Raw genomic sequence first — 15,652 nt, 5'->3', positions numbered from 1 at the left:
TGCTTGTACCTGTTTTTGAAGCTGAGAAAGAGGGGGTAGCAGGAGAGAGGTTCTTTACCATCTCTCTTTCTGTTCCTGAGTGTAAAATGACTGTCCTAATTACCTGGTGAGAAGGCTTGTGAAAGCACCTTCGGTGCCAGCTCTAACACTGTTGTCTTGTTGATGTTCATGTCAAACAACAAAAGCCAATAAAAGAAGCTCAAGAAAGCTGCCTTTCCTTTGGTGTTGTTTTTGTGTGCATGGGGTCATTCCAAAAGTCATCTGCTTTTGCGTTATTAACTTGGCTGTCATATTCACCCAGGATGATTTATGTGGTGTTCATTTACACAGCTACCTTTGTATTGAAGCAATTCAAGTTAAGTTCCCTTCTTAAAGGAGGAGTGCCCTGCCTTGAATTTTAGCCTGCAACCTGCTGCTTATAAAACCAGTTGCCTATACTACAGATATGCTTTACGTATTTACCTCTTCCAAGTTTAGGATGGCATTGTGGCCTATAGGGTCTTCTTAAAGTGGTGTTTCCTCTTTATATTTTATCATGTTATTTCATGTATCAAATCCTTTTTTCCCCACATTCCATATTTTAATTGATTTATTTTCGTCGCATCAATCTGTTTGCTACCACCACACATACAAAAGATATTAAATAGACTTGTGCACTGTTGACCATGCATTCCCCTGTTTCTGACCACTATTTAATTCTGGAATCTCCTACCCCAATCTTTAGAGTTCATACCCTACGATGGCCCCATTGGAGTGCTACAAAAGTGTTGTAAAATATCTTATTTGGAAATGTATGTGGGTGGTAATATAGCATACTAACCAGCAGGACTTGTAACTGAAAGGTTGCCAGTTCAATTCCCTGCTGTGGAACTGCTGTTGTACCCTCGGGCAAGGTACGTAGTCTAGATTGCCTCAGTAAATGTGCAGCTGTATAAACGCTCACATGTAAAAAAATGTACATATGTAAATCGCTCTGGATACGAGCGTCTGCTAAACGCCAATAATGTAATGTAATGTATGTATGTAACAATGTATGTTTCATGGGTGCAGTGTGGTCTCCCCCATATTGTTGCACTTAACGTGTTCCATGAAGGATGGTGCCCTACGAAACAGAGAAGCTACCAAACAAAAAAGTTCAATGAACGCTGGGTACTTTAGCAAGACAGCTAATATGCACATTACAGAGCCCAGTCCAGTTGCTCCTTTAACTACCCACCTGGCTGCGAACCCTACACATCTGTAAGTTTGGTGACCCGGAAGTGGACGTTATGAAGAGGTGGGAGAGAAGGAACTGGACCAGAAATCAAGATGGCGGAGGAACAGCAGGAAACAACACAGGGAGATATGGAGGGTGAGTGAAAAAAATGGCCCATTGAACGGCAAGTTGGAACAGGGCGACTTTTACAGTTTCGGCCGCCATAAATTCATGTTTCGTGTAGTCTGAAAAAACGAGTCAAGCAGCCTAAAGAACCGCAGTGTTAGAGGTACGAGGCTGCTATTTACATGCAGCGAAAGAAGAGTCAGAAAGGAAAATGGGGGGTATCTAGCTAGGCCAAGATGGTGCACTGAGGCACACAAAGGGAAAAAAAACGAAATCTTGGCATTGTCTTGAAATACCTTATCGATTATCTACATCTGGTATATTTTTAAGTCAATTTTTCTTTGTCATTCTAGTGGTACTCCGATCACTCGATATTCGATGTCAACAAAGATTGATCTAACGTTATAGACTAACGTAGGATGCGCAGTCAGTACTAACGTAATAAGAAAGATGCTAGCGCCGGTCAGTATTATTTCTAACCGCTAGCTAATGACATTCGGACGAATTACGACCTTGTAGAACTAACTTTAAAAAGCAGTAGTTATAGATGTAAATAGCTCTGTTTCCAGCTAACGTCTAGCTAACGTTAGCTACATTTGTACTTTTGAACCCCCAAGCAAGTTAAACTAGTTAGCTAGTTTGCTAGCCAGCTAAGTTGGTTTTGTTTATCACAGAGCCCGGGTCCCCCTTTGAAAATGTGTTCTCTAGTCGGATATATGCCCCTCCAAGTAAGGTAACCTTAGCAAGATGGCTAATAATTTAGCTACGTAGTCTACCTCTTTAGTTACCTACTTATCAACTCGAGATGCATACATGCTCTCACTAACTTAGTTTTGCTCACTCCCCCTTCATTTAGATAGCTACCTGCACAAAGTCAAATAAACTGCTATTGGCCATGTATTCTTTAGCAATTATTAGCCATTTTGATGTGTTTATTTGCTAGCTAGTCATGTGTGATTTTTTTTCAGTCAGTTAGGGGTTAACCGTCCACGGCCTAGGAGTGCAGTACAGGATCATGATTTTTTTTTTTAAATTAGTGTCCCTCCCATACTCAAAATTATCTAGAAATGTATGAATTGAGTCATCAAAACTATTATTGGCCATATAAAAAATGTAAACTCCTTTGGAATGTGTTAGAACAGAAAACCCATCTCACTTTCTCACCTCATTTTGTCATTGTGTCTGTGTATATTTTCTCTTGTCTAGTGATACATAGTAATGAGCCTGTGCACTGATCAAAGACTCTGTAGTAGATTGTGCACACTGACTGGTTCCTCTCTCTGTCCCGGCAGGGGTGAACTGCCACGCCTATGACGAGGCCATCATGGCACAGCAAGATAGGATTCAGCAGGAGGTGAGTGACCCAGGACTTCCAGGTTCACAGCACTAGTGCTTTGCCTTCATGCCTGCTACGGATGCAAAGTGTTTGGATACAGTCTGGCGTAGCAGTAAGGAGCAGGGCTTGTAAATGAGAGGCTGCTCGCTTCAATCCCTTGCTGGGGCGCAGCTGCTGTACCCTTGGGCAAGGTACTTAACCCATCAGTGATTTTGTAAATACCCATCTGTGTAAATGCACAACATGTAAAAAGTGTAACCTGTGTAAGTCGCTCTTGATAAGAGTGCCTACTAAATGACAATAATGTAATATTTGCTAGCAGACTAAGCGCTAGCCTTTGTTGTGCTGTATTCCCACGCTCAGCCTTCTGTAGTTTGAGTGTTGAGTAGGGTGTAAGGCACAACACAGTCCAGGATTTGGTGGTGAGTCAAGTGCCTGAAGACTTTGACATGAATAGGGTATCAGCCGGAATTCTGTGAACTTGAACTGGAGTCGCAGACTACATCAGTGTGCACACCTTGTGGGACAGACAGGGAAACTGTTTAACAAAGGGTTGTTAACGGCCACGGAGGTCATTGCTGTATTCATCAAACCAATTAAGAGCAAGCGGGAATTCCAGCTGGTTGTGGGTTATACTGGGTGCACTGCCATTTGTAAGTCCTTTGAATTCCCTCCCTGGGCTTTTTCAAGAGTTGCCACTTTATTCATCAAACAAGGAAATGACTGTGAATGATGCAGCTATTTTTAAACAATCCAAAAACCAGGTGTTAACCTTGCCTTGAGGTGTGAGGGCCAACACTGTCAAATGACTTGTTATTGTTGGGGGAAGGCAGCCCTGTGAACAACAGCAGTGCATAATTATGCATTAATCGTGTAAATGTGTCACCAATCAGGAGATCTCTAGTTTTGACAAAGAACAAAAGAGTTTATGAGGACAACCTAAAATGTGATACATCCATAAGAAACATTTTTGAAACATTAAAACATTAAAGAAACATTAACCACAAGCATTGCTGTGCGGTATAATTTTGATAATATTCATTATATATTGAGAGCTGTTTCTGCATCTATTCATCTTCCTTTAAAGACGATCCTCCCTCCTGTGGGGATTTGAACGCCCGTGCTTTGGAAGTGCCCTGTTGGTTCATAGGACAGAGGGTTGTCAGGAGTGGTCCTGTCCAGTATCCTGATCAAATGCTCACCAGATGTGCAAAGGCTAGATGCCCTGGCACTGACAGTAAACCACCCTGCCGTTTCATTGTGTTGCAGTCAGAGGCCATGAGTGCTCTGGCATTACAGTGAGAAGTGCCAAGAGGGTCTTCCACCTTTGAATGAGTGCTATTTCCTGCTTCTTGTACAGTGCTAAGGGTGAGAACCTCTGCCTCGCTGGTGGGTGCAGGGGCACCCCACCACCAGAGGATTTCCCCCCAGTTTGTGATTTGTGATTTGAGAGCGGTTTTCTCGTTAGGGTTAACGACATGTTCAGCAGAAGCACCGGTGCCAGTGGTTGCTGCACATGTTTTGAAGGAGGCTTTTCCGATTCACACCCCCCTTATGTTCTGATACCATTCAAAATTGTCTACACTTTTTTTTTTGTATTCTCAAATAAGTTATCCCTCTCTTGACATCTCATTCAATGTTTGATCTCTCTGTCTGGATGGCAAGTTGCGCTGTCACACATTAGACAAATTCTTGTTTTGCTTTAGTTATGTTCAGTTCCATGTCGTTTTAGTCCTTTCTTCATACACTGTGACAGATACTGTTTGAGCTTGACTGTGGTTCACTGGCCAGTTCCGTTCTTCTAGCACGTAGCGAATGGACATGGATCATGGTTATTGTGAGCGGTGCCTAACTGAACTGCTGGGAGGGACATTTAGCCTTGTTGCCAGCAGATGACATAACTGCTGTAATTGTTATCAGTAAATGTGTTGCAGTCACTGTGTGTTGTGTAATGACTGACTGTGCACACAGAATGCTGCGGTAGTGTCTTTCACCGCCACAGAGCTCCCTTTAGCGCCCCTAAAGTTCCAAAGAATGCACTTTCTCTTACCGTGCTCTTGCGGGTCTGCACGTTGAGAGGGTTACACTAGTACGTCTAGTGGTTGTGAGCAATCGGAGACCTTTCATCGGCAGTATTGTGCGAATATATAAGCGTAAACGAGTAGTGTGGTGTAGTGGTAAACAGCAGGGCTGGTAAGGGTGCTACTGTGGAACTCTTTGGCAAAGTACCTAGCCCTAATTGCCTCGGTAAATGTCCTGCTTCCTAAATGGATGGCATGTAACGTTACATTTACATTTACATTTACATTTACATTTATTCATTTGGCAGACGCTTTTATCCAAAGCGACTTACATAGGTTACAGTTGTTTTACAATGCTATCCATTTATACAGCTGGATATTTACTGAGGCAACTGTGGGTTAAGTACCTTGCCCAAGGGTACAGCAGCAGTGTCCCAGCGGGGATTGAACCGGCAACCTTTCGGTTACGAGTCCTGCTCCTTAACCACTATTACCCAGCGCTCTGGATCAGAACGTAAACAGAGAAGATCAAATGCATAGTGCTTTCTAGGAACAACAAGGGAAGGAACGGTGTAGATTTCAATGTTTAACATTCACCAGACACATGCCAATAATACGTGTGTGTGTGTGTGTGTGTGTGTGAGCGCAGATAGCCACCAGTAACCCCTTAGTGTCGGACAGACAGGACCTCTCTGTGCTGAAGGGGGAGTACGCACAGGAAGATACTGTATATCAGATGAAGATTAAGGTAAGCTCACCTGCAAACACACACGACCCAGCAACATTTCTCTGACATAACTGTGATGTATGTGTAGGAGTAGATGTTGTCATTTATCAAAAGCGAATCTCTGAATTGCAAGCCGGAGTATTCAGGTTTTGCCATTTAAGTTGTAAAAGGAAAAAAGCCAGCAACATCTTATTCACTGTGTCATAAAAATCTGTGTCATTAAAAATGGATTTATATTTTAAAATTAAATAAAACCTACTGATTAGTTATTTAAAATCATGAGTATGTTTGTCAAAGAATGAAATGAAAGTAAGGGTAAATATTCACGTTAATGAGTCAAACACCTCTTAATCTACGTATCCCATAGGATTTGCAAAAAAAGTACTCCTATATTAGGAAGACACGACCAGATGGAAACTGCTTCTACAGAGCCTTCGGCTTCTCCCACCTGGAGTCCCTGCTGGACGACAGCAAAGAGCTGCAGAAGTGAGGCCTGGTCATTCCATTATCGTTTGGTGTTTTTATTTCACATCGTTCATTTATTATTAGTGTGTTTGGCAGACGCCAGATGTGCTTGTATGTACTTCAGTACTTCAGTTAGAAGTCAATCATAAAAAAAATTCACTGGGTCACTGACTTTCTCAAGCTGTGATGCTTGAATGAAAACCAAGCTGAGGAAAATGGTGCAGGTGCAGGTAGTCCGCACACACCTTTAGTGGGGCTGGCAATGCCGCATGGGTCGCCATTCAAGGACAGTTGTTTTTCTGTGCCACACAGCCGTGCAAGTTGGCTGCTTTCAAAAATTCAAGCTCCCAAATTCTGTTGAATGGATATAGATTTTTAATTCAGTTGCCCGTAGTGGATCTGTGTTTCCTTAAAGATAGCGGAACTGTTATTTTGAGTGAATGTTGAAACCTGTGTTGTGTTCACAGTTGTCTAGTGTTCCGGGGTATCTTATTGCCTTGTTGCCATGAAACAAATTATGTTCTGGCCTTAATGGCACTGGAATGTAAATGTTGGGAGCCTTCATTAGCGCTCAAATCCTGGTTCTCTGGCTTGATTGTCTGTATGGTGGCCCCTTAGGTTCAAAGCAGTGGCAGCCAAGAGCAAACTGGATCTGGTGAATCAGGGCTTCACTGAGTTCACCATCGAAGACTTCCACAATACGGTGAGTGCGGGCTGCTGCCACACACACACACGCACACACACACACACACACAGTGATTTTATCTGCTGCTGTTTAGATTGTACTCATCTCCAAACACAACTGCAAAGCCAGCTTTTCTCGCAGTGAGAACTCAGCCAAACATTTTTTTTTAATGCTTTCCATTTTAGAGGCTGAGGGGAGAGTGGAGATAGCTACACACTGGAAGAGGATAGAGACAGGAAGGCTTTTGTCTGTGTGATGGTTGACATTGTCTGCCATCATCCCTATTGAAAACTTCAAGGAAGTGAATCTGTTGCACTGGAAAAAATTGACCATTAGAGCATGCTGAAATGGTTGTCATGATAATGATTCAACAGATACCCTTAGCCAGGGTGTCTTAATGCTAGTAGCATGAAAACGGTTGTGGTTTAAATGGTAAAACATCACATGTGAAATCTATTTCTTTTAAACTATGACAGACAGTAGCTGTGAGTAGTAATTGCCAGTTGTGTAGCAGTGTGGTTGAGAGGGTAGGGTTTGTGTGATTGTGATGAGAATTGTACAGGCTGGAATCTGCAGTGGGGCATGTGTTTCATTAAGGCCTCTCACCTTAATTGCTCAGGAACTATTTAGCTGTATTAAATGCATCCATAATATAAGCAATACAATATATAAAATAATAATGTTCCTGTTTCCACTCCCCCTCCTTCTCCTTCACTCCCTTGCTCTCTTTTGCCTCCTCTGTTCCCATCTTTCTCCTTTTCTCCCTCCTCCTCCCCCTCCCATTTCCCTTCTCTCCTCTCTTTGCCCTCCTTCTCCTTCACTCCCTCTCACTCTATCTCTTTCTCCCCCTCCCTTCCCCTCCCCCCCATCCTCCATTCCTCCCCCTCTCTCCCTCTTTTCTCTCCCTCTCCAGTTCATGGACCTCATTGAAATGTGTGAAAAGCAGCCCTCCCTGGGGGACCTGCTCAACTCCTTTAATGACCAGAGCGTGTCGGACTACGTGGTGGTGTACCTGCGGCTCCTCACCTCTGGCTACCTCCAACGGGAGCACACCTTCTTCCAGCACTTCATTGAGGGGGGGCGCTCCATCAAAGAGTTCTGCCAGCAGGTAAGAGCAGATCGTAGGATTCACAGGAGACCCGGGTGTTCCGTTCGGCTCTTTTCAGTTTGTACAAATGTATGAATATGATGTTATTTTTCCTTTTGGCTCAGTTCAGTTGCGTTACATTACATTGCATGCATTTAGCAGACGCTCTTATCCAGAGCGACTTCCAGCACAAGACCAGCAAGTGCATGCACAACATCACTGCTGTTGTGGTACTTAACCCACAATTGCTTCAGTAAATATCCAGCTGTATAAACGGACAACATTGTAAAAAAAAAAAAAAACACTGGTAACCGATGTAAGTCGCTCTGGATAAGAGCGTCTGCGAAATGCCAGTAATGTGATGTAAAAAAAAAAAAAGAAAAACAGTAAAGTTTTTCTCCTCCTGCTGTAGGAGGTGGAGCCCATGTCGAAAGAGAGTGATCACATCCACATCATCGCCCTGGCCAAGGCCCTCAACGTCTCCATACTGGTCGAGTATATGGACAGGGGCGAGGGAGGCACAGTCAACCATCATGTCTTCCCAGAAGGCAGTGATCCCCGCATATTCCTTCTCTACAGACCGGGCCATTACGACATTCTTTACAAATAGCGCCGCCCTGTCTGTCATCTACTGCTACTACTTTTGAATACGAAAAGAGCCATGAGGATGCATACATCTGTGTACAAAAAAAAGTGGCGGTATGGTATTTAAAAGCAACATGACATACAGTCCCCTCGAGCCTCCCATTGTCCCTCATCACAAAAACTGAAATAATAAAAATGTTTAAAAAAAAATAGCAGTGACTCCAGGCGTTTAGAGTTGTACAGTTTTTTTTGTTAATGTTTTTTTTGTGGTTGTAAATGGTATTGACTTGATTTTTGTTTTGTTAGTTTATTTTTCCTTTGTTACACTACGATTCATGTGTTTTATTAAAAGGACTTAAATGGTATTGGACAAAGCTGAATGTGTTCTTTGTTAATGTGAGTCCCCTACCCATGTGGACATGTCTGTCCTGTCCTGTCCTGTTAGTTGAGTTTGTCCACATATGTTTCTGCTCAGCATCTTGGTGTCTTTTCCCTCTTCGTCTGCTTGTCATGTACTCGGGTAAGAGTAGCAGTCTTGGATAACAGCTCACAAGCTAGAAGGTTTCTTCTTAAATTGTGGGCTGGGACCCAAAATGGGTTGGGTTGTGAAATTAAAGTGCATTAGTAACTAGCACAGATTTTTTGATCTCCACTGTGCACCAGCAAAATATATTATTCAGACTATTTCAGCCTCTAAAAATAACTATTTTCATTTATAGTGTAAACTAAAATTGCCAGTTGAAGCAACTCGCTAACTGATGGGATAGTACTGTGTGGTTCATCATTAGGTGATAGCTTAAATTCACTAATTTTGTTTCCTACACATTCAGTTCTGCAGTCTGTGACGTCCCGGAAGGTCTGGGAAATTTTAGTTGGGAGTCCGAAAGCCAAAGGTTTGAGCCACAAAGCGAAAAGTAAGCGAGAACCGACCTGTGGTTCGAACGTTAGGCGGAAATTTCAGATGGCAGTCGGAAAAGCACGATTCAAATAGATTCTTGCGGTGTGGCTGAAGAGTCCCAGCTCGCTCTCCGTAGAGAAATGCAACATGGCGGTGGCCTTCAACAGACTGGCGTTCACAAGATTGCCGACACGAATACGCTCCGCTGTCGCAGCGGTGTGTCGACACCATAACAGTATGACAAGTATGTTGGCTTCTGTCGTGAGTTTCTATCTGCTGCTTGTTAAGCGTATTAAGTGAACATTTAGCATGCTACCATTAGCCAACCAAGAGGTGTTTTCTCGCAAGTGTAGCTAGGTAGCCTAGCTAGTAGTTACCCCGTGCGAATATCCCTACCTACCCAGCATGGAAATAATGCAGCTAGCAAACTAGCTAGTTATTACCAATGTTCCTTCGCTAGCGATTGCATGCCGCCTTTGTCAGCACGTCTGCCTTTTCTTTCTCCAGCAGACCTAATCAACAACATGGACAAAAAAGAAACGTGGGACAGGTTTTACCAGGAGAACAACGGTGTGCGGAACTTTAAGAACTTTGAGTGGTTCTTCGGCTTTGACGCCGTCCGGGACTTGATCCTGCCCTTGCTGCAGCCGCAGCAAAGCTCCGATGCCGCGGGACGCGCTCTGGACCTGGGCTGCGGCACGTCGGCCCTGGGACCCGGCATTTTCCGTCACTCTCCGTGGCCGGTGCACGTCACCTGCGCGGACATCTCACCTGTTGCCGTGCGCCTTTTGAAAGAACAGTCGAAAAGCAAGCCGATACAGCCGGGGCACCCATCTTCCAGCCTGACTTTCCTTGAAATGGACTGTAGTGTACTCCAGACCCAGTTTGAGCTCGGAAGCTTGGACTTGATCATAGATAAGGGCACTACCGATGCCCTTCTGAGGTCGAGGGAGGGTCGAGCAAAGGCAGGCCAGATTTTGAGAGAGTGCTTGGGGGTGTTACAACAGTCGGGGTGTCTACTCCAGTTTTCTGATGAAGACCCAGATGCCAGGATGTTGTGGTTGGAGAGGGAGAGTGGGGGTCTGGGGGAAAGGGCAGCAGGGATTGGGGTGCAGGAAGTTGGGGTTTTGAGGGGAGTTTGTTATTACTGTTACTTGATAACCCCGCCTTCGAGAGCACATTGACTTCACCTCCATCAGCCTGTCAGTGTTACATGGCAGTGACAGTACTTCTGTGTAGTCCTTGTACCAGTAGAGCTCACTGACATATTTTTTTAAATCAAAAATAATAATAAAAAAAGCACTACATGTTTTGTTTTCTTGATCATCTTGTATCTGTGTATTTAAATAACTAAACAAAGGAACACTTGCTGAAAGTTGAAGGAAGCTGCTTTGCTCAGTGGAAAAAAACAGCTGTAGTTCCTCTTGAACTCAAGAGCATTAAATTCCTAAGTGGTGGATGCTCGAAGTCCTTCATGCTGAATGTGTGTGGAGTTGATTGCCTTACGTGCAGGTAGTGTAACGGATACATAGCCATTAGCTTTGATCACATTTTTAAAATGTTTGCATTTTCCAGGTGTACATTTTGTTCATAATAGGTGTAATATTAATGCTGCAACAACATTGAAAATTATCACTAATTATTTATTTGTTAGCATTGATGATAAATACATTTTGTAAGTTTCAAAATGGCCACAACTTTCCTGGAGATGACAAGTGACCTGCGGTCTTTACCTTCAGTTTCTGTTCCTGTAGGGGTATTGGAAATTTGTTTGAATGTTATTTTTTATTTTTTTTTTTACAGATTTCAGGATTGAATGCTGTATGATGAATCCCAGATCTATATGAAACCTGTCACAGAATGGAGAAACCACATTGCTTTTTTAAATTATTTAATTAGCACAAGTACAATCAGTTAAGAATCTCTTAAACATTTCTTAGGAATGTAATCTCCATCAGCATACCTATAGTAGTGACTCTATTTTGCTTCACATTTTGAGGCAATACAGGACTTTATTTGACCTCATTATAATGCACTTTGTTGTTAACCAATGAATCTGAGCAAATGTAACTTTTAAACTGTTATGGATCTATTGGTCACTTAAAAATGGAAAAAGTTGTGCAAGGGACTAAAGAAACCTTACAAGTTAACAACAGTTAAGGCTAAAGTGCACTGTTGTTAGATGCATTAGGCCAAATTTCTGTTGCAGTTTTCTGCATCCAGTCAAAGTCAAATTAAATACAAAATAAAAATCTGAAAGAGTATATGATGAGCCAGTGAATGCATTGGTGTTTAAGATTTCAGGCATTCGGATGATTCTCCTGATTGGAGAATAAATCAGGTTGCTATGTGCTGATTGAACGCATCTTGAAGTTCTTCACAGCTGCACCTTCTTTTCAAAAGAAGGCACCGAAGAAGTCAGTGGTCCCCACCAGCTGAGCTGATTGACAAAATGGAGGAGGGAAGAAGACTTGGGGGTCGTCAATTCCAATCAGAATGTTGAAAAAGCTGGGAATTAGAGGAAAAGAAGTTACCAAGTACCTGTGAAATATTACATTCAGAGACCCTTATCCTGAGCAACTTAGCCAGTTTGTAGTGTACATATTGTTAATTTATTATGTTATAATGATATATAAATTATGTAATTTAACATATAATATTAAATTAGAATTTATTATAACATTTATTAATTTACAGCTGGATATTTCTTGAGGCTGTTGATTAAAGGTACACAACGCCTGGGAATCAAACCAGCTACCTCTGGATCACAAGCCCTGCTCTATACCATTGCACCACAGTGTAGACAGTAACACTACAGGCATCTGTGCTTAACACATTCCAAGTGACACAACTCTATCCTTTACTCCCAGCGAGTGGATTTGATGCATGAGATTGCACAGTCAGATTCACAGTAATGAGCTCACTTCTTTCTTCCCCATTTTTCTCTCTCTTTCAGACTGCCTCTCGTGCTCACTCCTGGGTCACGGTGATTAACAGATAAATGGGGATGCTGATAGCTGTCAGTCACGCGCCTGTCTTGCTTGGCAGCTCACAGGCATGAGCGTGCACGGCCAGACTCACCTCACAATCACCCCTCCGGTTTCCTCAGTGTGGTACAGGGTGCTGACGGGCAGGCAGCCAAATTCAGTGAAGGTGCTCATGTACTTGGCTATGGGAGCACAATACAGACGAACAGCCTTAGATGGACACATGCTGTGATTGAAGGGCTGGTCTGGCCCTCATATAAATGCTCTCTTGTTGCTCACCCTCTGTCTCCGGCACCTCCCCAGACCAGGTGTTCACCAGCAGACCCTGCCCAAACCCAGAGGAGCTTCCCAAGATGACTTGGCCCAGCAATGTAGCATTCTTAGGCACTTCCATGGGCTGGAAGTGGTCCTTCAGTGCTTTCTTTGTGCAGGTGTGGTTTTGCCAGTTGATTTCATATAATACACCCTTATAAACAGAGTAACATTTCAGTCATTGCTTGTCATTAGACTGTGCTAGCTCAAATCAAGGTTGGTGCTGGACATTTGTGGAAAATATAAAAGGAAATATACCAGAATTACATTAAGGAGTTAGAATTGTACATTAGTGTGTGTCTGTGTGAGGATTTGAGGCTGTCAAATTGTTCTTACCCTGCAATGAAATGCAACAACATATATTTGGAAAAAAATACAATGATGTTTCAGAGATTTAAGATATGCTATGTATCTAATAAACTAAAGCATTGTGATGTTTCAGAGTTGGTGGAGGCACATCTAGGTATATTGGCATTATTGCAGTGTTATTTTTGTCTGTTTTACAAAAAAAACCACATGGTAATGTGATCCCTGGATTACTTGTAGCATTTTACACTGGCAGATGCGGAAGATGTTTTTTTTTTTTGCCTTCTGTCATTTTTGTGTTACCTCTGCAAACAGCATCAGTAAGTCCACTTGGAATGACTGATTTTTGTAGCTCCCAACTTCAAAGAATCGCACCCTCCTCCCCAAAGCATCATAGGTGTATTTCCCATAAGCACCCAAGTCGCTTTTAGGGCCCAACTGAAAGACAAAGAGAGAGCGCACACTTCACCAGCATTCCCAAATCCTTAGATTGCGACTGATGAACATTTCAGAACATTGTTTGGCAGGTTTCTCCACAGGCGTTTTCTCTGCAGGGACATTGCGCAGCAAGTTGATGCGCCGCATTTCTGGCAGTATAAACAAACACTTACCACACTCAGGCTCCCGACCAGCAGAGGTGGCGACGCTGAAAGTTTGGCCAGAAAGAAAGTTCAGTAAGAGTATGAAAGAAAACATTAGACAGTAATAGTTTCACAATGTAGCCACAACATTGACTAATACACGTAATATACAATATATAATATAATATACATAATACAGGTTTATGTCCATATTACAATTTTAGCTTGCAGTTCAAATCAGGTTTGACACTGCCTATAGATAAAGTAGTTAAGGCAAATTTCTTTTGACTCTGCTCAACAAACACTTCCGTGTTTAATTCCCCCCTCTCTGTATCTCCTTCTGTTTCTCTTACTGCAATGTTTAGGTCTCTGAGCCCAGGTGGTCACAGCCAGGACCAGACAGACGAGGAGGACCCGCATGTTTTCAGGCAGAGTCGGAACTGCCCTTCAGGAAGCTAAGACTGCTCTGGTAGACCTTTGAGTTGTGCTTATATATGCCTTGCAGCTTCAGACTGATCCAGATCCAAGTTCCAGATCCACGTTTTCTTTTTCCACTTGCGGGGCTGAGTATTGCGTAAGAGCATTCATTTATTGTCCTGTGAGCAAAAGTTCAGTGTATGATCCTTATGTTGTCAAGAGAAACCTTCAGAGGCATACTTTAAAGCAGGGATTTCCCAACTAATCTGAAAGGAGTGTCCAGAACAGTTTAGTGTTTGAAAGGGTAATATACAGAGAACTGAAACACAGGCATAAGCATGGGGAAGTCAAACACTGTTTACTTCTGCATGTTTGTCTTTTTTGAGGCAGAAACATACTGGTACTGATGGATTTGAAAAATCAGAATGGAAGTTTAAATGGATTATGTGTGCGATATTGATTGTGTTATTGATTACTTGTAATCATAGCATTGATTTACTGATTGTTTGACACCCTCACACCTGATGTCCGTGGAATTGTTTTTGCGTTTCATTCTATAAATATCAGTGTGTGTGTCACTGTGATGAGGTGGCACTGCTTTGGTCTGTTGTTGTGAATGCATAAATTAATGCTATAAGTTTAATCGGCAACCACAGATGTTCAATTATTTACACACTGATGAACTCAAAATGGTTCTGTCTTTTACATTGTGTGCATATTAGTCAGTCTTTTGTTGGTATTTTTGTGCAATTGGTGTCAATCACGTGCATCCTGTGGGTATTTAGGTATGTGTTCATCGTGGCTGCGTGTAGGAGGCTGTAGGTAAATTCTGGGATGGAGTAAGAATGAACTGTCACATGGTGAAATGACAACATTTCCATCACATGATTAAGTGATGGCTGACTCACATGACAAGGAAAGTATGCAATCAATATCCTTGACCTAGCCCTGACCCACATATTACTATTCATTTGAAGTAATACCGGGGTTAATTTTATTAAAAGTGAGATATGTGTGATAAAATGTAAAGGCATCTCAATATGAGAGAGGCATTATACACATCCATTAACCCATGCAGGTGCAAGGCAAGAATGAAAAAAATCCAAAATGAAAAACCCAAAAAATACCTGTACCCTGCTGTGCAAGGAATTTATTAGAATTTACCTGTGAGAAGTGACAACTACGTTTAGGGTAAGGTGTCATACCGAAAATTGATTTGCCTGGCTTCTGGCCTGAGTACATGTGTGTGTGGAATGGATGGTTCTGAAAAATAGAAGTTGTCAAATTTCATTTTGCATTTTTTGTGCTGTATTTAACAATGTTGTTTAAATTAGACAGAGCTTGTGGGTCATAGACATTTTTGTTGACACAGGAGTCTTGTGTTTGAAAGCCATTAAGTATATGGCAAATATATGATAAGGTGCATAACCATTTATATAGTTACATCTTTCATATGACATTCACAACTTAGACAAAGAAGGATTAGTTTTTGAATCTGTATTGGCAAGTTTCTAGGTCATATGCTATGGTGTCCATTTTTGTCTGGTGAATTTATGGAAATTAGGTTGAATGTTTTTTTCCTGCTCTGTTACTCAAATCAGTTTGCACGTTTTTCTAAAAAAAGTTTCATTCTGTGTCATTATTTTATAAATGAATTAAACTGCTCACTCATATGACTTGGCTTTTATACCATTTAAGGCAAATATATGTAAATATTTCTGAAAGCCATTTTTTCCTCATCTATGATGGGCATAACCCTCAAACGTCCTAGCATTGTGTCCACAAGTCTTCTGTATGTGAATGTACATTTATTAGGGGACATGCTTTATCTGGCCATACTGACCATGGTGTGTATAAGCGCAAGGTATCTGGAGGTCCCTTCTTTTTTATGTCACTCTGTTAAAGTCCACATCATCCTAGCTCA

At 42.2% G+C, this 15,652-nt stretch overlaps 3 protein-coding genes across 4 annotated transcripts; 2 read left to right on the top strand and 1 right to left on the bottom strand.

Moving 5' to 3' along the window:
- The first annotated feature begins 1,261 nt into the window (after positions 1-1,261).
- Positions 1,262-8,449, top strand: otub1b (OTU deubiquitinase, ubiquitin aldehyde binding 1b). The gene is made up of 7 exons (XM_036548971.1): positions 1,262-1,351; positions 2,614-2,675; positions 5,328-5,426; positions 5,773-5,891; positions 6,489-6,573; positions 7,469-7,663; positions 8,055-8,449. Exons 1-7 carry the CDS (start codon positions 1,309-1,311, stop codon positions 8,250-8,252), a joined length of 801 nt encoding a protein of 266 aa, XP_036404864.1. The 5' UTR covers positions 1,262-1,308; the 3' UTR covers positions 8,253-8,449.
- Positions 8,450-8,951: 502 nt separating this feature from the next.
- cskmt (citrate synthase lysine methyltransferase) lies at positions 8,952-10,435 on the top strand. Of its 2 annotated transcripts, none has more exons than XM_036548973.1 (2): positions 8,952-9,369; positions 9,636-10,435. In XM_036548973.1, the coding sequence occupies exons 1-2, from the start codon at positions 9,273-9,275 to the stop codon at positions 10,307-10,309; spliced, it is 771 nt and encodes a 256-aa protein (XP_036404866.1). In that variant the 5' UTR covers positions 8,952-9,272; the 3' UTR covers positions 10,310-10,435. The 2 variants fall into 2 exon arrangements, with proteins under 2 accessions (XP_036404866.1, XP_036404865.1); XM_036548972.1 differs by having other exon boundaries at positions 9,633-10,435.
- Positions 10,436-11,003: 568 nt separating this feature from the next.
- Positions 11,004-13,762, bottom strand: LOC118790938 (ependymin-like). Its single transcript, XM_036548084.1, has 6 exons — positions 13,665-13,762; positions 13,342-13,376; positions 13,034-13,168; positions 12,392-12,578; positions 12,207-12,294; positions 11,004-11,633 (listed from the first exon to the last, which is right to left on the bottom strand). The coding sequence occupies exons 1-6, from the start codon at positions 13,729-13,731 to the stop codon at positions 11,522-11,524; spliced, it is 624 nt and encodes a 207-aa protein (XP_036403977.1). The 5' UTR covers positions 13,732-13,762; the 3' UTR covers positions 11,004-11,521.
- Positions 13,763-15,652: the final 1,890 nt, after the last annotated feature.

The sequence above is a fragment of the Megalops cyprinoides genome, chromosome 16, assembly GCF_013368585.1.
Source record: "Megalops cyprinoides isolate fMegCyp1 chromosome 16, fMegCyp1.pri, whole genome shotgun sequence".
Lineage (NCBI taxonomy): Eukaryota > Metazoa > Chordata > Actinopteri > Elopiformes > Megalopidae > Megalops > Megalops cyprinoides.
Note: the sequence above shows the minus strand (reverse complement) of the source record. Positions and strands in the feature narration are given on the sequence as shown.